Source organism: Sinocyclocheilus grahami, unplaced genomic scaffold (genome assembly GCF_001515645.1).
Source record: "Sinocyclocheilus grahami isolate Dianchi unplaced genomic scaffold, SAMN03320097.WGS_v1.1 scaffold47.1, whole genome shotgun sequence".
Lineage (NCBI taxonomy): Eukaryota > Metazoa > Chordata > Actinopteri > Cypriniformes > Cyprinidae > Sinocyclocheilus > Sinocyclocheilus grahami.
In genome coordinates, this window is record NW_015505226.1 from 3,842,430 (window position 1) to 3,868,618 (window position 26,189).

A 26,189-nucleotide genomic window follows, 5' to 3' on the forward strand; every position below is an offset into this window, starting at 1 on the left:
AATCCCGCAAGCAGGCGTCTATTTAAAATGCATTGAATTTCCCAAAGCAAAAACAGTCAAGTCCAACCATGCGAACTTCATTAATACCAAAGCATGGGCAGATATCATTTGAAGTACTCCTATGATTACTTTAGCCAATGCCCATGTGCATTTGGGGTTTATTTTAATTTAAAGGACACTTGAGATGGTATTTGCAAAGACACGGTAAATGGAGCATTTAAGCACAGGAGCCTCAGGAGTGTCTCAACTGAGGAATAAGCACAACTTTACATGAAAGTACCATCAATATTTACACAGATGCCTTATAAAAGCCAATTAGGGAGAGGAAATGTATTTCAACATCATGTTTGGCCTGTATCCGGCGTGGTTTACATCTCCGTGCAATGTTTGCATTAATGGTCAATTATTTCGCACAAGAGATATTCTGAACCCTGATAATATCACATTCTACTACACTTAAAGCTTAAAGTAACAGCAGACAGATTCTTATCAGCTTCTAGGATATTCCAATAAATGTCATTCAGGCTGCATGCATACAGATTTACAGCCCACAAAAACAGTTTATATTAATATGTAGCCCTATAAAAGCAGTTACCCTGTCAAATAAAATAATTGAATCTGCTCTCTCCATACATGCAAATTATTCTAAGTTGTGTTGCCGTCAAAGACTCAAGATTAGAAAATTTGGCTTATTTCTTCTTTTTCTCTTGATCTGATAGACTTATTCAGCCGGGGTTTAACTTACAGCATGTGTTACAGCATGTGCAAATGTTTCCCCGTTTGTTTTAATGAACACAATTACTCAGTTTATTTGGGGCTCCAACTAAAGAGAGAGAGAGAGAGAGAGAGAGAGAGAGAGAGAGAGTCATGAATGTTTTATGGGTCATAATGGCTTGATCAGATTTCCTCACCACACTTTGGCCTCCACGGACACACAAGACCAGGGGCTTTCCTGGCACCTCTGCCCCACAAACACACAGCAGCATATGGTGTGCAATTCAGACACCTCTGGGGCCCTGGCTGCTGCAGAGTGTGGTCAGAGCTATGAATTATGAATATGAGCTAATTGTTTTCTCATTTGGAAAGTCTTGCTCGTTTTAGGTTGTAAAGCTCCTGGTTACAAGTAGGAGTTTGATTTGATGTCCACCCAATCACTATTCTGTCATTTTCCATGTCACATTTTCATCGATTCCGGTCTAGAAAAACAGAGTGGGTTATATAAAGCTAACCTAAAACCATAAATTTAAGTTTTAAGGAAATGAATATTTTGCAAAAGGGTGATTTGAATCAAAACTAATTACTTGAGGGTTTTAATGAAGCTACTGAATAAATGTTTAAAAATACAGAGAAGTGATGCACAATCTGCTCAAATAAACAGGATTTTTTAATTTTTATTTTAAATCATTGTATTAAAAGGGAGGAAACGGTTGATAGTTCCCCGCGTCATTCCATATAATCAGTTCCTGCAATATCGAGATGAATAAAAATAAACACTAGACTAATAACTCAGGCATTATCACTTTAATATTATCCATGAGTCTGTTTTTTTAATTAGGATTAGACGTCAATTTCAGAAACAGCAGTTAGTCTGAAAATTACATTCAAAATGTGCAGTTCACAATGCGTGATGACATCACCCCTCCCCCGTCCCAACTAATACTCACTTCCTTCATCCGTACATCAACAAAATTAGATATTTTCACTTGTTATTGACACAATTTCAAGCCATCACACTTCATTATTGTTTTTTTTGTACAACAGGTTCAAGTTCTTGTTGAAGTAATCTGTACATATGTTTTTTTGAATTTTGTTAAAAATGAGACGGAGATAGCATTTACCAACTAACTGCAGTACTATTTCCAGTACCATCCTGTCAATTTGTTATCAAGCTCCTTTCCATCCAGGGGCAGAGCAGGAAACAGGAGATGAATATTCTGTATTGATCTTAAACCGTGTAAGGCCTAAATGTCGATCTAAGCAGCTCACCTTTCTTTTTCCAGTCAGCCTCGAGAGATACAAGGGCGAGAGACGAGATCTCTGACTCTTCTTGAGAGCTCTTGCTTTTAAACACCACAACACATTGGGTTCACATCTGGAAAACAATCTGGTTCTCTGCATACTGTTACACAATTCAGCACAACACAGTCCATTTATTTCAAGGAAACAACACAGTTTTGACCTCAAACATGTGGAAGTCCTGATATTTCATTAAAAGGAAGTTTCTCTATTGATGAGCATGTCTGTTATCCAGTAGCATGAAGTCCTAAAGGAAAAGGCAGACAGCCGTTCCAGTAAACGTTTTGGGAGGTGTGGATGGAGGGCAAACATGGGTGGATATGGAGAAAACAAAAAAAGATTTTTCAGAGTCTATCCAATTTGAAACAGGGTTCCTGTCCTAATACTGACTATTAATCATTGTCCAATTCAATCGACCCCATTATCCGCAGGTCAGTAGTCATTCTCAAATAATACTGTCTCCTAATACAGTGCACTTTCAGCTTATTCCACAGGAAAAAAATGAAGAAAACAAAAACTCTGAGCCCTCGAGAGCCCAGATACAAGTCAGTTACGTGTCTGAATAAATCAAACCCGAAAAAAAAGTTTTACTTTTAAACATTTCACTGCAAAGAACTCAATCTGGTGAGACTTGAAAGGGTCCGCTCAGTCAGTTTTCATTCTAGGCGTCAATACTGAACCAAGATAAAGTCCATTCCAGTGTCCAACTTAGGAAAATATTCCCATTTCTCAAAAAAAAGAAAAAAAAGTGCATAATGGAGACTAATGACCATCCATAATTTTCCAAAAGTCCATCAAGCTTATTCTAAGCCACGGAATGACGATCCAAATGGAAAAATCCTCAAAAGTTCAAAAAATATTAAGTGCATAAAGAACCTTTCTGTATTCATTTTCTTCACTTGTATCCAGTCATATGTCACAGTAAGTCCACTCACGTTTGTTTATATACTCTATTAAGCTTGGCCCACAGTGGTGGTGTGTTTTTGTGTGATGGATATGAGATGTTAAACTTCTGGCATTGTGTTCTCTGTATCGATTCTCACTTAGAGATGTTCTACCTGCCAAAAATGTTCTCATACTCTAGAAGGATGAGTTCTACAATCTGGTTCTGATAGACCATATGAACCGCCATATTGCCCGTCTCAATCTCCGGCCGCAGCAGGGTTGGGCCGAACACGATAGCCACGCTCTGGGTAGTCATCCTGTTCACCTCACCATGATCTATCACTCTGAAAAAGAGAGAGAGAATAAGTGTCTTGTCTTTCTTTCCTGTAAAATGGTTAAAAATGTAACCATCATCAACAGCAGAGCTCATTTTCTGCAAATAAAGAGCTTCCTTTTGGCTGACAAAGAAATCATGAAAGGTGAGTCTGTAGCAGGTAAATGCATTTTCTTTCTACATTAAAATGCCAAATCTGCTCAACGTCAGCGTTTTTTCATTAGGAAAAATGTTTGGGTATTGTGCTTAAATTACACAAATACAGATGCCTTTTTCCCAGCTACAGCAAAATGTCAGACCATAATTTTTCTGGAACGCTATGCCTCCGTCCTCCATTTTGAGTTACAGTGAACCAAGAGCCATTTAAATGCAAATGGAGGCAAAGGCAAATGTCATTGTGCGTGTTTGATATAGCAATTACGATTGAGACTCAATGCCGGTCTGTAAATTACACAGTAAGGCACAGTCTCGTACAACAACATGGGGAAAATTATTCACTCTATATGTAGAGTGAAAATAGAGTTTTCTTTGTTTATTTCCCACTTCATTTTAAATTTGAGTTGATTTAAAGAAGCCTTAAGTAAGAATGCTGATGGTGTTAAGGTGATGTCCCTAAAAACACATCTGAATTTGTCTTAAAATCATGTACATGCACAGGTACGTCTAAATATAGTGTTGTCATTATAGCAAATCTCTAAAAGAGGAAACAATGGACACTTTGACCACTGCCCTTCATGAAGCTGAGAGCAAAATGAAGGTAGAAACGAACAGACCGAACAAGACCCCTAAAGAAAAAACTCCCTAAAGAAAGCCCAGAGTGATTAAAGATTCATGTGACTCTCACCTGCCACTGAGGAAGCAGCTTTATAGCTCATGATTATTTTAAGGTTTGGAAAGGATGTGATAACAGAGGTACTGTTAACAATTTATGGTTATAAAAAGTTGCTTCATAAACCTAAATCTACAAGAAAAAAAAAATAGTAGTTTTAGTAGGAAATATAGGGACTCCCATCTGTTTTCAGGTAAATCACACATTAGTCATTTTACCAGTCATTGCCTCTTGAATCACAACAGCCTGATGACTATAAAAGGCCCTAGTAAACGATGTAAGCTAATACACATAAATGTTCAAAATTTTGAAAGAAATTATAGCTCTTATTCAGGAAGGACACATTAAATTGATCAATGGTGACAGTTAATACATTTATAATATAGATTTCGATTTCAATTAAGTTTTGATTTTAAACTTTCTATTCATCAAAAAACTAAAACCTGAACAAAAATATTAAGCAGCAAAAAATATTAAGCAGAAATGTTTCTTGACCGCCAAATCAGCATATTAAAATGATTTCTGAAAGGTCATGTGACATTGAAGACTAGAGTAATGACTGCTAAAAATTCAGCTTTGCATTACAGGAATAAATTACATTTGAAAAGAAACTAATGAGAAAACAGTGATTTTAATTTGTAATAACATTTCACAATATTGTTTTTACTGTATTTTTGATCAAACAAAAGCAGCCTTGGTGAGCATAAGAGGCTTCTTTCAAAAAAAAAAACCTCCAAATGGTAATGAATGGTAATGTAATTACGTAAACAGGGTTTTTTCAGCAATTTTTTGTAGACAAATAATAATTGATCAGATATTATAAAACAACTGATCGACAGATATTGTTCAAACAATCAAAACAAATTTTGTTTTGTGTGTGTGTGTTTTTTTTTTTATCGGTACCAGCCAGTATTGGATATTTAATTGTGCATGCGCATATATTTTTTACATTTAGATTATATTTGCCATAATCTAAAACTCACTTAAAGTTACTCTTTAAAAACATTGATAATTGAATAAAACTGTTAAATTTGACCTTTTGCTAATCTCAAAATTATTATCCATTTTTCATAATGTACATTATAATGTCGTGATGCCTGAATTCACTATAAAATGATTGACTGTACTTTTTAGTACTTTATTTATTTATCTTTATTTTTATTCAGGTAAAATAGTTTATAAATTTAGTATTGGCCAAAATGTTTATATCAGAGCAATTCTAGTAACAACAAAAGTAAGTGGGTCATTTTAAATGTCAATCAGTCTCTTCCTGTCTAAATGGGCATGTCTTTGCCAGAAAGAGCTGCAAAGAGGATACCACTTGATGCAGATCAACACTACACAAGATCTACTAAAAGAGCCTGGAGCATCAGCAACATAACAGTTGCGTTCTCCACATCTGCCGTTTCCTGAGAAGCTCCCAAGGTTGATGTCACAGTCAGAAACGGTTTACACTGGCTGTTAACTAACTGAATTACATTCCTACTGCATCACAATCACAGATAGCGGGCCCTGGATTAACTACAGCACCTCACGCTCACACTTTCCTCCCCAGTATTGGATATTTAATTGTGCATGCGCATATATTTTTTACATTTAGATTATATTTGCCATAATCTAAAACTCACTTAAAGTTACTCTTTAAAAACATTGATAATTGAATAAAACTGTTAAATTTGACCTTTTGCTAATCTCAAAATTATTATCCATTTTTCATAATGTACATTATAATGTCGTGATGCCTAAATTCACTATAAAATGATTGACTGTACTTTTTAGTACTTTATTTATTTATCTTTATTTTTATTCAGGTAAAATTGTTTATAAATTTAGTATTGGCCAAAATGTTTATATCAGAGCAATTCTAGTAACAACAAAAGTAAGTGGGTCATTTTAAATGTCAATCAGTCTCTTCCTGTCTAAATGGGCATGTCTTTGCCAGAAAGAGCTGCAAAGAGGATACCACTTGATGCAGATCAACACTACACAAGATCTACTAAAAGAGCCTGGAGCATCAGCAACATAACAGTTGCGTTCTCCACATCTGCCGTTTCCTGAGAAGCTCCCAAGGTTGATGTCACAGTCAGAAACGGTTTACACTGGCTGTTAACTAACTGAATTACATTCCTACTGCATCACAATCACAGATAGCGGGCCCTGGATTAACTACAGCACCTCACGCTCACACTTTCCTCCATACAGCCCTTCATGTTCTCTCTCTGTCAGTCTTCTGCTCTTAATATTTCTCAAGACTCTCTTTCTCTCTCTGTGGCTTGTGCATCACACCCCAGTGCCAATGGCAATGCATCAGTAGGATGTGGTGCACACCCTCCTTCCAGACTCTTCCTGTCCCTCTCTCCTGACCTGCTCCACATGTCTCTCTCTCTCTCTCTCTCTCTCATAATGATGTAGTTGGCTAGTCTCCAGGTCTGTCCCAGTAATGGATACAGTGAGATAACTCGATAGAGGCTTGCTGTGCAAAGCACCGACCACACCCTCCTCACCTCTAACAATCACACACACCAGCATGGCCCTAAATCAATAATGAATGATGATGGTTTGGAAAGGAAGGCCTTTTAACTCAAAATGACAAATCCATCCTTGCAATAAAGGGCCCTGTGAATAATATACTGAAGTTCCATTTAAAACAGCAACAGGAGCAATTTTCTTTCCTTACCTTTTCAGGTGTTTGAATAACACTTTCATTGTTTCCTGATTGGGTTTTGGCAACTGTTTTATCAAGTCTTTTATGGATTGGACTCGCTGCTTGTAATCGGAGTGTTCTGAAAATTAAGCAAAATGGAAAAGCAGGATTAGGATACGGTTGAGATGCTACTGATGATCCAAGTCTGGGAACGGCAAGAAAAACTATTCCCAAGTCAAACTGCTCCCTCTTGTGGCTGATGCTTTATTAGTATTCTGGGAGCATAATAAAATCAATGTCCATTCTGTACCCTTACTGAAAAGAACATTCTGTATATTTCTTGATCACCAAATCACCATATTAGAATGATTTCTGAAGGCTCGTGTGACAATTCACTGCAGTAATGGCTGCTGAAAATGTAGCTTTGCCATCCCATCACAGGAAAAATTGCATTTTTTAAAGGTATTAAAATCAAGGTCTTAAATTGCAATAATATTTCACAATATTACTTTTTACTTTTTAATAATACAATTTTTAATCAAATAAATGAAACCTTGGTAAACATAAGAGACTTCTTTCATAAACATTAAAAAAATCTTCCTGACCCCAAACTTTAGAACAGTAGTGGTGTACATAAAAAAGCAAGAACATCTGAACATTTGTACAAAGGAGTTTACATAAGTGTCACAAATTCTTTTGATAAGTGACCAAGAAATGGTGAAGAATATTTTATACTTCATCTTCATTTTACATCACAGCATTTCTTTGTTTTAAACTTTTAAAAATCCTTGATTAAAATGGGGGACAGGAGAATTTAACAGACAGAAAAATTAAAGTACTCACTGATGGCTTCGACAAAGTCATTAAAGGATGCGTAAGTGAACAGAGGCTCTGGAAGCTCCCGGAAAAACATCTTCAGAGCACCTGTAGTCACGTGGATATCCTCCCATTTATTGTCTTCCAGATTCACCTTTTCATCTGCAGACAAATAAACACACCCTTCATATCGATTCAAACCAAAGCTGCTGACACACTATATCAGACTGATATTAATTAAATTAATTAATTAATTTTAATTTATGCATTTAGCAGATGCTTAAAAGCGACTTGCAGTGCATTCAGGCTATACATTTTTTTTACCAGTATGTGTGTTCCCTGGGAATTGAACCCATGACCTTTTGCGCTGCTAACGCAATGCTCTACCACTGAGCTTTTCTACAACCACCTGATTGTTTGAACTTTGTCATTATCTTCAGGGTAGGAGATGTGCCTGGTTATTTCAGTATCATTCATATACTATCATAGTATTTATTAATATTTTGAATTGGATTTTAGTTAGGGATGCACGATATATCGGCCACCATATCGGTATCGGCCGATAAATGCTCATTTTTTCTGTTATCGGTATCGGCCATATAAGAAAATTTGGCCGATATCTTAAAGCCGATAAATAATGCATTATTTCCTTCAGAGACACTTCAGATGCGCGCTGTTCGTTTGCAGCCTTTTGTGCAATTGTATGTTGTAATATTGTGTTTATATATGATATATATCTAATTTATCTTATATAGAATGCGTTTGGTTAAGTTAAAAGAGAGCTTCAGTTTACCAGTGATAAACTCAAACAGCAGTGCACAACATTAATAACTATGATTGGGAATGTCGTGTATATAACATTCTAATGAGAACATTATTATAATAAAACGTTGTGAATTCTTTGGGTTTAGTTGCCGTGTTTCAGCGCGTTGTTATGGGAAGAGCGCATCCACAACAGGATCACACATTCTGACTATAGCACGCAATAACTACATCATTTTGTACATATATAAATTGTAATATTATGTTTGTTTTATTAATATTAATCTCAGGATTCATTTCCTTGAAAATTTGGATATAGATTTATCGGCCAACATATCGGTTATCGGCTTTCAAAAATTAAGGATTATCGGTATCGGCCAAAATTTTCATATCGGTGCATCCCTAATTTTAGTTTTAGTTTTCAATTGAATTTTAGTTTAAGTTGAGGTTATGTGGTTATGTGCTTTTGTCATTTTAATATTTTTTTTTTAGATATATACTTCTATATAGTTCTTTTATTTCAGTTTTCGTTTTAGTAATTTTAGTACTTCTATTTAAACTTATTTTATTTCAGTTCGTTGCCAAGGCAACACATTTGTAATTTTGATTTAAGCTTTTAAAGCTTAAGTTGTTCCATCTAATATTTTTTATTTAATTTTATTTCAGCTTTATTTCAATTACTAAAATGATATTTATTTATTTATTTTAAATGTATTTTTCATTTTTAGTTAACAATAAAAACACATTTTAAAAAACTACATTCAGAACTAAACAGTTCTTCTCTACCGTGATTGACCGCAAAGCGCAGTTTCTGTATGACAGCCAGGTTTCCACTGACTCTGTACAAGCCATCGACATTCAAGCCTGAGAAAAAGATACAGAGAAATGAGAAAGGAAGTGAATGTAGTCCTAGAATGATAACTCAAAAATGTATAAGTAATCCAATTGATGAAACAAACAGATACATACTTGTATTCTCCACATGCTCAATGCACATCTTGACAAAATTAGGTACGGAAGTGCTTTCTCTCTGACACAGGGCAGTCAAACTGCAGCCAAACACCTGATCTGAAAACAGACAGAAGGGTTAACAGAACTGCTTCCTCTTTATGTAGATCATCCATTAAAGCCCAAAATTCTAGTTAACTCCTAAGCTGTATGTGCTTCTATTAGTGTATTTGACCTTTTATGTAGCCCTTATCCCTGACAGCCTGTAAGGTGGGTCTCCGTGTGAGGAACTTCTTCAGTTTGACTCTGGTCTTCTGCTCAGACGAATCCAAACTGGAGTTCTTTACTAGTGCACAAACACCCAGATGTGTGTCACAACTCATCAAACCCTGTATCGTCATGATTTAGTTTACAAATGCATGTCTTCAGTACCTCTGTTTTTCTTTGAATCTCGGGGGTCTTTCTCTCTGTCGTGTTTCTCAGTTCCAGGAGACTCAGGCATGTCCTCCTCAATGGCCTCATCAGACTCCCAAGCCTACAAAACATGCATTATCATTACAAAGAACCTTTGAACATCTGTGTATGCTGTTTATGTCATAATTTTGTGCAGTGTGGTGTGTGTATTTCACTCACATGTGTGTTGATGGTCTCAGAAAGCGCTCTGAACCAGTCATTAATAACAGTGTCAATCTCAGACTGGATCAGCAGCTCTGTGCCCACTCGTGTCTTCAGCTGCCAGGGTCAAAGTTCAGATCAGGTCAATGGGAGCATATTAGGCAGGAGTCAGGACAGATTCAGTTTCAGTAAGAATATTTGTAGTTAATCCTGGAAAACTTGTATTGTAAATGGATAATTGTTATGTTACTTGGCAATCGTAATCATCATACTGCAATTATGATAATTAATTGTATTACAGAATTTGATGCAATTTAGCTAGATTTCATTTCTAATAAACACTAAATAATTACTAATAAAAATGACTAAATAAGTAATAAATTAGCTATTTGTTAAACACATTTGTCTTTTATTGTAATGCTGCTGCCATTAAATAAAAAGCATGTTTTATAAAAGCAATAAGCCAGTAATGGCTGTGTGATACAGTAATTTTGCCACAGTTAAGAGAGTTCTAAGCACTGCGATTCACATCCGTACCAGTGGGGGAAAAAATCAGTATAACTAACAGTATCTGATGGCTTACTGCTTTATTATAGTCTACTAATTCACCGGGAAATTGCTCTGTAATTAATGTAAATGAACCAGAATTGTTAAAACATTAACATTCTGTCATCATTTACTCACTCTCATGTTGTTCCAAACCTGTATGAGTTTCTTTCTTCTGTTGAGCACAAAAGAAGATATTTTGAAGAATGTTGGTAACCAACCAGTTGATGGTAGCCATTGACTTCCATAGTATGTAAAAAATACTTTAGAACCCAACAGCTACCGTCAACCGTTTGGCTACCAACATTCTTCAAAATATCTTCTTTTGTGCTCAACAGAAAAAATAAACTCATATTTGAGTATGAGTAAATGATGATAGACTATTTATTTTTGTGTGAACTATCCCTTTAAGTGTTTCCAACAATGTTGAAGATTTTAAGAAATCCAAAAGTAAAATCAGCTGACTCTCACCTCAATGACATGTTTCTTGCTGGACTTTTCTTTGGATGCCCACTCGACCGAACCTCCTCGCAGGTCCACCATGAATTCTGGTTTGGACTGGTTGCCTCCAAACTTGAAAAACAAGGTGAATTAAACAAATCAGTTTAAATCTTGTCACTCTCTAAGTAAATCATTGGGAGTTATTTAGGATTCTCTTTAGTCCAGTGCTGTTAAACACGAGCTATAGTGATGTTCCTGGGTCAAAAGCATTTACGTGTCAATTAGTTCTGGGTGCCAAATGTACAATAATAGGTTAGACTCGAATATTAAATGCACACGCAACACTGTCTTATAATTTATGGCCTAAGTTTGCAAAGAGCATTCCCACATTTTGCTTTGCACAATGCTAAGCTTCTTTTTGTATGTTGTGATAATACAGATGTTTACACATTCAAACACCATAAAATAAATTAGTCGGAATATGCAGAAATGCATGCCAGCAAACAAGGTTCTTAGTGCATCCATTTTCATCTACTATCTCTGGTTATTTGACATTGAAAAAGTTTAAAATTCACCCTCTCTTGCAGGAGGAACTTCAAGCACATAGCAGGGGCCGATAAATGTGGCGCACAGGCAGAAAGTAGGACGTGCACAAATAAAATGGGAGACAAGCTGCCCTGATCAGCTGATCTCAAAACAGATCTGCATCATACAATTATTTAAATAATGAACTTATATTAAATACTGCTCATTTCTAAAATGTAGCCTATTTAAAACCATCTAATGAAGTTGATCAAATCCCAAATCTGTTAATCTAGGCAAAACTGTTCCTTGATCAGCATAGAGGGCACATTCACTCTGTCCAGAGAAGCTGACACATACAGAGGAAGCCCGGCTGCGTCTACAGTTTGTATAGGACACTGCGGGCCGGGGCTTAATCGAACGCTTCCAGTTACTTAGCAATGAAAGGAGGAGTTCAGGAAAGGAACCATTGTGGCAGTACGACTTTGAAGAGACCGGGAAGAAATGGAAGAAAGGAACAGAAAAGAGAGTGATGATGCATGAAAACACACATGGGAGAAATAAATGAAGGAGAGAGGTACAAATCAGCAAGAGAGCTAATATTAATAGTGATTTTACATAAAAGCACGTAGGCCTCTTTTTGTTTACACTTGTTGCCGAGCACTGAATGTGGATGCAGTTTGCATGATACACTCCAGCATAAATGCAGGCAAATTTGAGGTAGAAAAATCCTGCCAGTATTCAAAGCATGTAAATTGAAATAACGCTGACTAATAAGGTCAAGAATTACCAAGAGAATAATTCCACATTTGTCTCAGATGAACAGGCCATTGTAACCCGGCATGAATACATACCCAGCTGGTGCCACTGCCCTGACCCTTTGCAAAAAGTAAAGAGGATCCCTGCAGGACAGTCCAGGTGGAGGCCCAATTCTTCCTGCAGGACAATAAAAACAATAGATGCATCTGTGTCACTATTTTAAAGATCAAATGAGAAACTAGAAAAGGGAATAAAAACGCTTTTAAATGACCCATGCTTACATTTTTCAATGCAGCACAATACATTAATTCTTAGAGGCCACAAAATTTATTTTAAGAATATATAGGTGACACTTCAGTTTTAGTTCCCTAACTATTAACTACAACTTTTGCCTCAAACTCTTAACTTGCTCCTTATTAATAATTAGTAAGGTAGTAGTTATGTTTAGGCATGGAGTAGGATTAAGGGATCTAAAATATGGTCATGCAGAATAAGGCATAAATATATGCTTTATAAGTACTAATAATCAGCCAATATGCTAATAATATGCATGCTAATAAGCAACTAGTTAATAGTTAGAATTGGTCCCTGAATTGGTACTACCAATATATATTGCATATAAATATTATTATGATTTTATTAAAATGTCATTAGTTTATCTATTTCCCCACATCTATTAAAAAATAAATGGCAATATTCAGTGATGCAGTTTTTACCTGACTTTCTTGCCATGTTCAGTAATCTTGGTGACATTGAGAACACCACACTTTTCCGAGGGCTACAGGGAGCAGAAAAATGAGCTTAGTAAATAAAAATTAAAAGTAAAGAAAATATATTACAAACAAAGGGAAAATAAGTAAGTAAAATAATAATATATATTAATATATATATAGTTTTGCACATTCTGATGACAACATGCATTTAGAAGAGAACTGAATGTTAATACACTGAGAAGATCATGCATAAAATCACATGGGTTAGTGTGTATACTAACGGCAGAGGGATGTTTTGGTGAAGAGGGGCAAGAGTCTGATTCAGGAGAGTAGTGTTTGGCAATTACAGACTCCTGCAAGTCATAAAGCAGAAAAAGAGCGGTGTTAAACATTCAGAATAGAGGGTGTTTGAGGATGAATACAAAAAGAAGTTAGACCCATTCTGAAGGCAGCTAAGAATTTCCTAAGAGAAAAAGGCTGATATATCAGTGTTTGTATGACAGATAATGGTCAGAATCACTGTTATCTCAAGTCTTGCCATTAATGATTTGTAAGGACATGGACAAGATTTTGTTGACATGTCAGTAATAAAATGAGTTAATGAGGAGTTAGTAAAAAGGCAGCAGACACAAGCATACAAATAAGCATCACACCCAGATACATCACGTATCAATGATAAAGTGCACATTTTGAGCAGGTTTTGATTAACTCAAAGCTGACTTGTTTCCTTGATTCGCTTGAAAACAATTTAAATTTGTGAAGTGAAGAAATCACATCTGATTGGTTACAGCATAATGAGGCGACTAACTTCTCTGTACAGTGATAGGCCGAAGCCCCTGGGGAGGCGGCTCACGCTGAACCATCTGTTTTTGAATGGCAGCTGGAAGGAGAACCATTGTGCGAAACAAGAGCAACATAATATCAGGCTTGTTTCATTTTGCATCTTTACAGAACCAGCATAACTAAATAAAAATACAAACCACATTCGCTCTCTCTCTCTCTCTCTCACACACACACACACACACACACACACACACACACACACACACACAGACACACACACAGACGCGCATGAATAAAATGCACAAGATTAAGGCCTGTTAAAAGCCTTGTGCTCTCCTGGAGGAAATATATTTGATCAGTGTTAATCTTCACTGGCATCTGGGTGAAGGAAAAAATGACTGACAGCTTCCTAAATGGCTTTTAGGCTACATGCTGGTCAATAATAATAATAAACACCAAAAAAGGCATAACCAAAGAAAATAAACATAAAAGCAGCTCATTATGTGTTGGTCTAACATTTTAATATTTACAGTTTGTAGCTGTGATAATAACAAATGTTTCCTAAGCACCAAATCAGCATATTAAAATGATTTCTGAAAATTCAGCTTTGCCATCAAAGGAATAAATTACATTATAAAATGTATTAACACTTGTTATTGCAATTTGACCCGTAACAACAAAATTATAGCCAGAAATAATGGTTAACCTAGGATAATTTTTATTTTTTGTAACAATCTCTCATTCATGCCTGCAAAGTTTTTACACTCTGTGATGTTTTGGAATGTGTGCTTGTGCATGCAAAATATTTGTTACAATTATGTTTGCAGGTCAATTTGACCAGCAATTTCATGGTTAATGGCAGCTGCATAAAAAAATATATGTATTTTGTTATATCAGGTACCCTCGTAGGGCATTTATATTTACATTTATGCATTTGGCAGACACTTTTATGTGAAGAAATGTACACAACATTGAAGGTGTACATTTTTACCAGTTCAAGCATAGAAATTTCACTGGGAATCAAACCCATAATCTTGCCATTGCCAAGTAGTGCCATGCTCTACTGCTTGAGCTTCACAAAAGCATACCAAAATAAATAAATAAAATACATGCATTTAAAAATAAATCAAACATGTTAAATTTAAAATAAAAAATAGTAACAATGCTGTTTTTTTAATATTCATATATGTTTGAAAAAGAAAAAAAAATACAGTTTTAAAAATCGTATGTTCTATGTTTATTTTTTGTTAAACGTTTACCGTTTTTACTTTATTTTTTTTATTGTGTGATTTTTGGTGAACTGTACTGAATCTAGGGCTGCACGATTTATCGAACTGAAATCGCAAAGGCGATAAGGCAAGCTGCGATTGTCATGCGTATCTTTCAGTGAAGCACGGTTCTGTGATCAACAGTAAATCTCCATCCGAAGGTCCAGAGGGCGCTCTTGCGCTGAAACTGAAAAATACGCCTTGCAGAAGAAACCCAGGAAATGCCTATAGCGGTTGCGGAATAAACAGAAGATTTAGCTGCTTTGACTAATTCAACGTGACTAATAAACACACGACTATGACAATATATGGTTTATCTGAGATCGTCTTATTATAATTTTTATTATAATAAAGTATATAATGCAATGCTAATCGACATAGCCTTTATCACTACTTAGAATACTATGAAATATGTTGCGTGCCTTATTCTGTTTAAGAAGATTTATTTCAAACACTCGACTGACGTTATGAAGTGAGTTTGGAGTAAAAACATGTTATTAAATGTGGTATTTTCACGTGCTTTCAGATGGAACAGCATTTACTACACAGAGACGTAGTTCACTGACAAGCTCCATAAACAGCGTTCATAATCGCAGAATGATTTCTTCGAATTCATAATCGCGCGATTAAATCGTCTGCGATTATGAACACGATTTTTCTTAGCTTGTCAGTGAACTATGGCTCTGTGTAGTAAATGCTGCTCCACCTGAAAGCAGGAATGTAGATTTACTACTAATCACAGAACCGGCTTTACTGACAAGATGCGCATGACAATCGCATTCGATTAATCGTGCAGCCCTAATCTGAATCCAATTAAGGTCACTCAATTTGAATAAATTACTCCCAGAATCTGAAAATAATACAAGAACTAGAACAGAAAACAGTATTTTAAATTGTAAAATTATGTCATATTACTGTTTTTACTATATTTTGATCAACTAAATCAAGCCTTGGTGAGCATAAGAGACTTCTTTCAAAAACATTTGCCAACCCCAAACTTTTGAACGGTAAGTTTATATATATTACACAAAAGAGAACTGTATTGTGTAGACCATGTTTAATTGTGCTAAAGAATCATATTTGTTTGTCTTTAACAACATAGGCATGTACCTTTTCACTGACGTCCAGCACATAGGTGCTGTGTCTCCACTTGGTCAGCACAATGGGCTCCTGCTGCTTCCTTTCCAAACTGTGACTCTTAGGAGCTTCTCCAGAGATTTGAGGAGAGAGATTATACTGGGACCAAACAGGAAGGAAAAGAGAGGGAGAAAGTGATTTGGTTGAATTGGTTTAAAACCAATTAGTGACGAGAGAAACACAAAATATAGTGGGCAAGCAAATCGAAAATCAGCAGAGTCACCACAAAAATAATATCCAGAAGAGAATTTATACATAATTGTACTTGAAAATGTTTAAAGGAAAAATAAAGGTTGGTTAAATAAACCAGTTTACATATGAAATGAGTACTGACAGTGATAAAAACACAGAAAAGTAAAGAGAACAGTCATTGAGGTACCTCTCTCCTCGCCGTCCACAGCACCATGTGCGGTCAGATCCCCTCCTCCGAACATAAGCCCACCCAACCCACTCAGCCCCCCAGAGTACAACATGTGTGTATATGTTAGATGGAATGAGAGGATGTGTAATAAAAGAGAAGCGTGTGGTCAGATAAACAGTGTCCAGCAGCGACTGGGCCACTAGAGACACTGATCTCAACTAACTAGATTAGGGAATCAGGGTTACTTTTAGATTTTCCCAGTAAACCTCCTACTGTCCTGGTTAACACTTGAGCTAAAGCGGTCAATGATCACACATGATCCAAAGACAGAAGAAAGGCTGTCTGGGTATACCTGTGGAAAAAGTTTAACTTACTTTTGGTAACTCCCATTCTGAGCGGGATCCATCAGCGCTGTAGTAATACGGCCGCCCTTGTTCGTCCACATGCTTGATCCACTGTCAAACAAAGAAAAAACATTCCTTACACTGCGTCTCATCCATAAGAAAATGAGATTTCTGTATGTAAGCAGCTCTTTCCAGCACCTTCTCATTGGTGTATTCAGACACATAGAGTGTGTGGCCATGTTCATCCAGTTCCTCAGACCAGCCTCTAGGGGGCGATCCGTACTGACTGTCTGACTGACTGGAGTGTGTGCTGGGACAAATCTCCTCAGAAGACAAATGCTGAACAATACAGTGAGACAAGACAATGAGGGGGAAACTATGTCAGAAAGACAAGAGAATCATACAAAAAAACAAATGCAACTTCAACAGTATGGCATGGCACTAACAACACTAAAGTAAGTCGCTTTGGATAAAAACAACAAAATGTGAATGTTATTTATTTACAAATATTATTATATTTAAAATGGTTATACGTGTTTTTATATATTATTATTAAAGAAATAAATATATTTTTATACATACCAAATGTATTATTACTAAAGTAAGTCGCTTTGGGTAAAAAACAAAATGTGAATGTTATTTATTTACAAATATTATTATATTTAAAATGATTATACGTGTTTTTATATATTATTATTATTAAAGAAATAAATATATTTTTATACATACCAAATGTATAATGATTACTATTATCAGTAATAAACAATATGTTGTTATTAAAATATAACACATTTTAATACACATTATTATAATTATTATTATTATTATTAATGTAATATTTGTACACATAATAATAATAATATTTATTCAAAAATATTATTATTATTATTATTGGTAAAAAAACTATATATTATTATTACACACATTTTATTGTTAATATTATTTTTATTAATTTATAATTTTTTTAATAAACAATGATAATAGTTGTAGTTGTACAACAATGATAAAAGTTGTAATAATAGTATAATATTATATCTTAATTATATATATTATTATGATTATATATCCACATATACAAACCCAATTCCAAAAAAGTTGGGACACTGTACAAATTGTGAGTAAAAAAGGAATGGAATAATTTACAAATCTCAAGACGGGAAAATTATGTAATTAAAAAAAAACAAAAATTGGTGTAATCCGTTCTTCATAAAAATGAATATTTTGTATTTTAACAGCATACACATACATGTCTCAAAAGAGAAGTGCACAACGAGAAGGCCAAGTCAAATATAACCAGCTAATAAAACTCTGATCGATTCTGCCAGGCACTGGGAAAAACTCTGACAGAGAGATCCAAGATTCACAAGGAGCTCAAGAAACATCTGCCAATTATTTTATTGATGTGTTCTCGGTCGACAACTGGCTGGACTCTAACACTGTCCCTTTAAAACACATTTTAAATGAGAAGAAAGCATGAAGAGAAATCAATAAAATTAAAAATTAAGCACAGAAATATTTGCATATGTTTTGCCAAAAAAGAGATTCAGACATCACAGAGGTACAATTGATGCAAAGGCACCAGACACTGTAATCTAAATTTTGCAAGCTTTCGTCATTCTATGAATCATCATCCATTTATTCCTCTGTCCATCATTCTCCAAGTGCCAACTATATTATTTTAACAAAAGAGTATAGAAAAAATAGAATAAAATGTAAACACAAAAAAATTCTAGACCACTATATCAGATCCTCTGCTATTCTCTTCTTGTAACTGGCCACTAGAGGTCGACATTAGACCAATAAACCCTGTGCAAGAGAAGGATTATGTGCAAAAATGGTAACCTCCATTTCTTTCCCTCCTAAGCACCTCATTACTTATGATCTGTGTGTGTGTGTGTACCTGTTTTTCTATTCTGGTGGGGACTTAAACCTGAATACACACAGACTCATATCACGGTGGGGACCTAAATTGTGGTCCCCACGGGTACAAAAGCTTATAGATCATACAGAATGAAGTTTTTTGAAAATCTAAAAATGCACAAAGTTTCCTGTGAGGGGTAGGTTTAGGTGTAGGGTTGGTGTAGGGCAATAGAATATACGGTCTGTACAGTAGAAAAACCATTACGCCTATGGAGAGTCCCCACAAGGATAGCAAACCAGACATATGTGTGTGTGTGTGTGTGTGTGTGTGTGTGTGTGTGTGTGTGTGGCATGCATAGCATGCATATCCTCTCTGGAATATTTGTTTCTTATTGGTCTGTGATGGCATTTTGCAGTTGAATATTGTTCAGTAATCATCGCTGAACTTTATAAATGGACATGGTCTCAGAGAGCAAAGTGCCTACATAGCTGTATTAGTTTCTGAACCTTGTTGAGCCTTAATCTGCTTGTAATCTAATACAGTTATTTCAAATCAAATCAATATTTAATGCCATTTAAATTATTAATTTTGTAAGCAGTATAATGTGGAGGATAATGTACAGTCAGCATTAATCAAGGTGCTTTACAAGATCAAGACGGTCTAGAAATGTTTATGGAGGACCTCGCTTTTCTCCATTTAATTTTTATTCTCAAACACACTAGACACACACACACACACATGTGTGTCTGGTTTGCTATCCTTGTGGGGACTCTCCATAGGCGTAATGTTTTTTCTACTGTACAGACCGTATATTCTATTGCCCTACACCAACCCTACCCCTTACAGGAAACTTTCTGCATTTTTAGATTTTCAAAAAACGTCATTCTGTGTGATTTATTAGCTTGTTTACCCGTGGGGACCTCAATTTAGGTCCCCACCAGAATAGAAAATCAGGTACACACACACACACACACACACACACACACTTGCTTAAATGCCTTTGGCTGTGACATACAGTAAGATGGTTACATAACAGAATGAGTGTGTGTGAGTAAGGTACAGTGCAGAGAGAGAGGGGAGTGAAAAGACAATTTGGAAACTTGGACAAGGTCACAATTTTGTGATGTTTCTTTATGGATGTGCCTGACTGTGTTTTATACACAAAATACAGGATAAAAGCCACATGAGAGAAGGCAGTGCCTGTGATTGGCTGATTACCAGTGTACTGGTACTGTGATTGGCTGGTATCAGTGGACTAATGCCCGCCTATCATGTTCACAGCAGTTACTAATTACAAAAATGTAACTCACTAACAAACATTACCTTAAATTTTGGCGAACAGGTTGCATTTGTACAATCTTATTCATACGTTTTCATAAAATCGGCCTATAGTTAGGTTTAGTGTTGGGGTTAAGAGTTGACCTTCATGCATATTTTCCCAAAAAATCATGTTCTTATAATCATACAAATTCGCAACCAATTTGCCAAAAAATTAAAATAGTTACTAATTGCCATAACATTCAAAATTACCAATGTTACATTTTCTCATGAGATCAGTTAGTTCAGCTCAGTTTAATTTAAGCTTCATCTTCATGCTTGCAGTCTTCTTCACACCAAAAAGAATAACTATAATCAGTAATAAGAACCTTTTTAGAGGGCAGAGACTATTTTTCTCCTCTTCTTTTTATCCATCAAAAACTACCCCTTACACAAATAAAGACCTATCTCACTCTTCTTCCTCCTGGACTGAGTATGGATGACCAGTGTAACCTACATTTCCATCTGACTGCCTGCAGTCAGGATGCATCCGTTCAGCCACACATTAGCACATCTGTGACATATGCAGAGCCACGCGGGCACAGCCACCCAGTCACCTCCCCCAGAGCCCCTGGAGCCACATGGATGTGTGCTCAACCGAACATTAGGTAAATATCTACAGTATGAGACCACAGTATCTACTGCAAGCGTGTCACGAAGGACGCGACCATACACACTCAAATCAATAAGTGTGGCTCCAGGAAGGCTGATTTAGTAGACAGCAAACTTTATGGGGAATTTTAGCTCTATTTCACACCTCAGCGAGTTCAGCAATGCTCAAACTCTGACAGAGACAACCAATTAACCTTTATGTCTTTGGCACACAGCCCAATGCTGCGTGATACAACACACACACACACACACACACACACACACACACAAACAGACCTCCCTGCGCTCAGCGCTAATGCTGACGGTTTCTATAAGACTCGATGTGAATATGAAATTTCAGTCAGAGCAGCATGATGAACAACTGCACAATTTCCTCACTGCTGAATGAGGTAAAACTGCAAAAAACAGACTGAAATTCAAGAGTAAAACCTAGGGGAAAAAATAATGATTAGTGATGGGCCTGTATGGTTGTTTAGGGAGGTTTATGTACACTTCGAAATATCTTCTGTGTTTGGCAAAGCAAATACAGAACAGAACATTGAAATGAGTAAATAATGACAGAATTTTAATTTTGGGGTGAACTATCTCTTTAAGACTAACCAGTTGTTCAGACAACCAACCAACTAGCTGATTATTAAAATATATGTAGATTTGCATCTATCATAAACTGTGAACTTGGCAGTGAATATATGCGAATATAGGCGATGTGCTTTGATGGAAGTCCCAAACCCACAATAGCAGACTGTGCGTCCCGCAATCATGCAAATCCCTGTGTTCTCATTGGTTCCTCTCATCTCCCCAAAAACCCCTATTAATTATTCAGAAATGTTAGAGAGGACACCTAGTGAGCAACACTCTGTTCTCTGAGCTCAAACCACTGCTCGTGAATGAGCTCATGTCCCATATTTTCAACACAGTCTTTCCTCATACAACTCGCACTGCAAATCTAAAGCTTGTCTATCCAAGAACTTTATCTTCATTGTTAGCAATCCATGTTTTCCAGACTTTAAAGTTCTTGGAAAGACACTGCACATTATTGTCACATATATATGCATTTACATTTTTTATACATGCATTTGACAGACACTTTATCCAAAGAATTCAAGGTATACATTTTTTTAAGTTCATGCATACCCTGGGAATCAAACCCATGACACTGGCATTGTTAGCGCCATGCTCTACTGTTTGACCATGCATGCTTTCCAATGTCAAGCCCCATAAGGACTAAATCATAAATCACTACAAATCATAATAACAGATATAAGACGACTCAATAGACAAACACTGGCCACATGTTTGCCTATAAGAGAAAAAGGCTAGGCTAGGGGAGTTCAAAATATGGGGACAGTTGTCACCTAAATTAGCTCAAACCGTGAAGTGAGTTGTGGTGAGGATGCTCCTGGACAGAAGGGCTGGATGGATGATTCTTCCTTTATCTCTCTCTCTCACATCCCCCTTATTCCTCTCTCTGTGTTCCCTCTATGTGCTGACTGATGCAAAGGCTTAAAAAAAACTGCACTAGTGAAAAGCTTCACTGAACTGACACGCTCTGCAAGACAAGTATAACTTCTCCACTGTTTGTATTTTTGTTGACATAACGTTTTTTATAAGAGTTACAATATCTACAGAAAAGCAGACTGTAGCAAAGGCAGCTTAAGGGGAACCACTTACCCTCACCTGACCTTCAGGGATAAATTCTTTCCTTTCTTGATTTAAGTATATGGGTTTACATTGACCTCAAGTGCTGGGAAGTAACTAAAAAGGCTAACTAATACAAACGTTTGTTTTTGAATAGTATAAATTTTGCATTAACATGCTATTTATTTAAAAAAGAAGCAAAGAATTGTGAAGTTTTGACACATTATATGGTACATGGAGAATTATAATCAAGCAAACAAAAAATATCAGCCACTTTAACCTCTTAAGACCCGGCAAAACATTTGAGGAAAAAAATAGTATTTTTTTATGTCATTACATTGTTTAGAGCATTAAAAAAAATGTAAAAAAAAAACATTTAAAAATTATATTTCATTCATAAGTTATCCTTGGTCCTTGGTAGAGGACATCGGGACTCAATTTCTTAAAAAAAATAATAAAAAGACATGAATGAACATGCATAGGCAAAAACAATTGAAAAACCAATACATTTTTAGTTTTCAGGATTTTTTTTTTTTTTTACACCAAACTTTGTATAAAGATAATTCTCAACTATGTTATAACAGAATGATTTGATATGCCATTTTTCTTCATGAAAAATGTGTGTAAAATGGCCATAAACAGGTTTTCTCATTATATATAATGTATCTATAAACTAAATCTAATTTGCATATTAATGTGTTCTTGGGGGAAAGAAAAGTGTAATAATGGGAGTAATAATTGACAAGATTTCCATAATAACATATAATATTTCATAGGAATATTGAAATATATTTTCTTTCCCTATTCCAAAATGCGTAATAAACATGCTTTTGGAGTAAAAATTGTTAGTAAATTAAAAAAACATTTTTGTTGGACAACAGGTTTGTAAATGCTTCTCGTTACCTGCGGTGCGAACACACCAAAGAGAAGGAACTTCCGTCATTAGTTCTAAGAACTATGAAAAGGTTCCTCCGGTGTGAAAGCCCCCATTGTGGTTTGGAAGCACACTGGTCAATGCAGTCAGATAACATTATACTTTTCATATAACAGTACTTGCTAATCAATAACTGAGGCTAAGCTGCATTAGCACCACACAGCACAATATATCATTCATGCAGTACGTGAACACACTCCTGCCCCTCCAGACACCCCTTGGAAAGCTAAGCCTCCTGATTAATGAGAAAATCCCTTGTTAATTCCTGTCGTGGTATTGCCTCTTGCTAATTACATGCACTGTAGGTTACGAGGCTGGACAGTGAAAGTATGACAGTGGTGTTAAAGGGGTCATATGATGCAATTTCAAGTTTTCCTTTCTCTTTGTAGTGTTACAAGCTGTTCGTGAATAGATAAGATCTGTAAAGTTGCAAAGACTAAAGTCTCAAACCCAAAGAGATATTCTTTATAAAAGTTAAGACTCGTCCACGAGCCACGCGGCTCGATACGCAACGCAACACATAAAAAGACAGTATAAGTCATTATAATCTGTAATTATATCCCCACTGGATGCTACAAATGCCTCGTTTGTAATGGGTTTTATTGGTTTTGTCTCATCGCTCCGGCCGGGACAGGGCATCACAGTATGGTAAGGGGCGTAACATTTCACACGCCTGAGGTATTCGGCCAATCACAACGCACTGGATAGCGGACCAATCAAAGCACACCTCGTTTTTCAGACTGATGAACTTTGTAAAAATCGACGGAGAAAGGAGGGGCATAGAGTAGAAACAATAATGTACAATATGTGGAAAATAATGTGTTTTTTTAACCTTAAACCACATAAACACATTTCATTACACCAAATACACAAAATAATGTTCTTTTTTAGCAACGTCAATGTACCCCTTTAACAGGATGAGTAAGCAGCAACAGAGTCATGCTAGTTAGGAGGTCATATCATACATTTTTAATTATTTATTATTTCCACTTATGTCCAATAAATATTTAGATAGATATAACATACAGCATGATCTTCAAGGCCCACTATAGTGACCTTATTACCAAAGCTTGTAGACAGATGATTCCCTAACACAACCTATGGGATTTACTATGGTCTCTATTAACATAAACTAAAAGAACAGATTTGCAGCACACCCACACACAGACTTTCAGACAGGTAGATTCATAGCAGTAAGATTTTATTTTACTCTAAAGTAACAATTAACAATTACTATGCTAACAGTTTGATTTTGTACCAAAAATAAGAGACTTAAAATTTTCATTCTACCAGAATTTAATTAGTTTTAACTAACTAATTATCAAAGTAAAACAGGACAAACTCACTTATAACATCCCACCACCTCCAACAACTAGAACACTAGATCTCTGAAACAAACAAACAAAAAAAATCACTCATGGACTTGATTTGAGGTCAGTGCTTATTCGATCAAACAAAATATCTTTATCACAACACCATGTCTAATCTAATGGATCGAAAACATTTTTTAAAACACTAAGGTAACAGTTTCTAATCATATATACAGTGGGTACGGAAAGTATTCAGACCCCCTTAAATTTTTCACTCTTTGTTATATTGCAGCCATTTGCTAAAATCATTTAAGTTAATTTTTTTTCCTCATTAATGTACACACAGCACCCCATATTGACAGAAAAACACAGAATTGTTGACATTTTTGCAGATTTATTAAAAAAGAAAAACTGAAATATCACATGGTCCTAAGTATTCAGACCCTTTGCTCAGTATTTAGTAGAAGCACCCTTTTGATCTAATACAGCCATGAGTCTTTTTGGGAAAGATGCAACAAGTTTTTCACACCTGGATTTGGGGATCCTCTGCCATTCCTCCTTGCAGATCCTCTCCAGTTCTGTCAGGTTGGATGGTAAACGTTGATGGACAGCCATTTTTAGGTCTCTCCAGAGATGCTCAATTGGGTTTAAGTCAGGGCTCTGGCTGGGCCATTCAAGAACAGTCACAGAGTTGTTGTAAAGCCACTCCTTCGTTATTTTAGCTGTGTGCTTAGGGTCATTGTCTTGTTGGAAGATAAACCTTCGGCCCAGTCTGAGGTCCTGAGCACTCTGAAGAAGGTTTTCGTCCAGGATATCCCTGTACTTGGCCGCATTCATCTTTCCCTCAATTCCAACCAGTCGTCCTGTCCCTGCAGCTGAAAAACACCCCCACAGCATGATGCTGCCACCACCATGCTTCACTGCTGGGACTGTATTGGACAGGTGATGAGCAGTGCCTGGTTTTCCCCACACATACCGCTTAGAATTAAGGCCAAAAAGTTATATCCTGGTCTCATCAGACCAGAGAATCTTATTTCTCACCATCTTGGAGTCCTCCATGCGGGCTTTCATGTGTCTTGCACGGAGAGTCTTCCGTCGGGCCACTCTGCCATAAAGCCCCGACTGGTGGAGGGCTGCAGTGATGGTTGACTTTCTACAACTTTCTCCCATCTCCCGACTACATCTCTGGAGCTCAGCCACAGTGATCTTTGGGTTCTTCTTTACCTCTCTCACCAAGGCTCTTCGCCCCCGATAGCTCAGTTTGGCCGGACGGCCAGCTCTAGGAAGGGTTCTGGTCATCCCAAACGTCTTCCATTTAAGGAATGGAGGCCACTGTGCTCTTGGGAACCTTAAGTGCAGCAGAAATTTTTTTGTAACCTTGGCCAGATCTGTGCCTTGCCACAATTCTGTCTCTGAGCTCTTCAGGCAGTTCCTTTGACCTCATGATTCTCATTTGCTCTGACATGCACTGTGAGCAGTAAGGTCTTATATAGACAGGTGTGTGGCTTTCCAAATCAAGTCCAATCAGTATAATCAAACAAAGCTGGACTCAAATGAAGGTGTAGAACCATCTCAAGGATGATCAGAAGAAATAGACAGCACCTGAGTTAAATATATGAGCGTCACAGCAAAGGGTCTGAATACTTAGGACCACGATATTTCAGTTTTTCTTTTTTAATAAATCTGCAAAAACGTCAACAATTCTGTGTTTTTCTATCAATATGGGGTGATGTGTGTACATTAATGAGGAAAAAAAAATAACTTAAATGATTTTAGCAAATGGCTGCAATATAA

General features: G+C 36.3%; 1 protein-coding gene across 1 annotated transcript in view; it reads right to left on the minus strand.

The window, feature by feature from the left end:
* Positions 1-1,525: 1,525 nt before the first annotated feature.
* LOC107582814 (rho GTPase-activating protein 12-like) overlaps positions 1,526-26,189 on the minus strand; it is a 56,309-nt gene continuing 31,645 nt past the window's right edge. Inside the window, exons 3-17 of the mRNA XM_016268835.1 lie at positions 16,922-17,062; positions 16,754-16,834; positions 15,992-16,117; positions 13,112-13,183; positions 12,834-12,895; positions 12,213-12,294; positions 10,867-10,968; positions 9,868-9,966; positions 9,667-9,769; positions 9,470-9,580; positions 9,256-9,354; positions 9,073-9,150; positions 7,552-7,686; positions 6,742-6,847; positions 1,526-3,245 (exon numbers count right to left, since the gene is read on the minus strand). Of these exons, the coding sequence (XP_016124321.1) occupies positions 3,071-3,245; positions 6,742-6,847; positions 7,552-7,686; positions 9,073-9,150; positions 9,256-9,354; positions 9,470-9,580; positions 9,667-9,769; positions 9,868-9,966; positions 10,867-10,968; positions 12,213-12,294; positions 12,834-12,895; positions 13,112-13,183; positions 15,992-16,117; positions 16,754-16,834; positions 16,922-17,062 (1,572 nt within the window). The 3' untranslated portion in view covers positions 1,526-3,070. The remainder of the gene's footprint in view (positions 3,246-6,741; positions 6,848-7,551; positions 7,687-9,072; positions 9,151-9,255; positions 9,355-9,469; positions 9,581-9,666; positions 9,770-9,867; positions 9,967-10,866; positions 10,969-12,212; positions 12,295-12,833; positions 12,896-13,111; positions 13,184-15,991; positions 16,118-16,753; positions 16,835-16,921; positions 17,063-26,189) is intronic.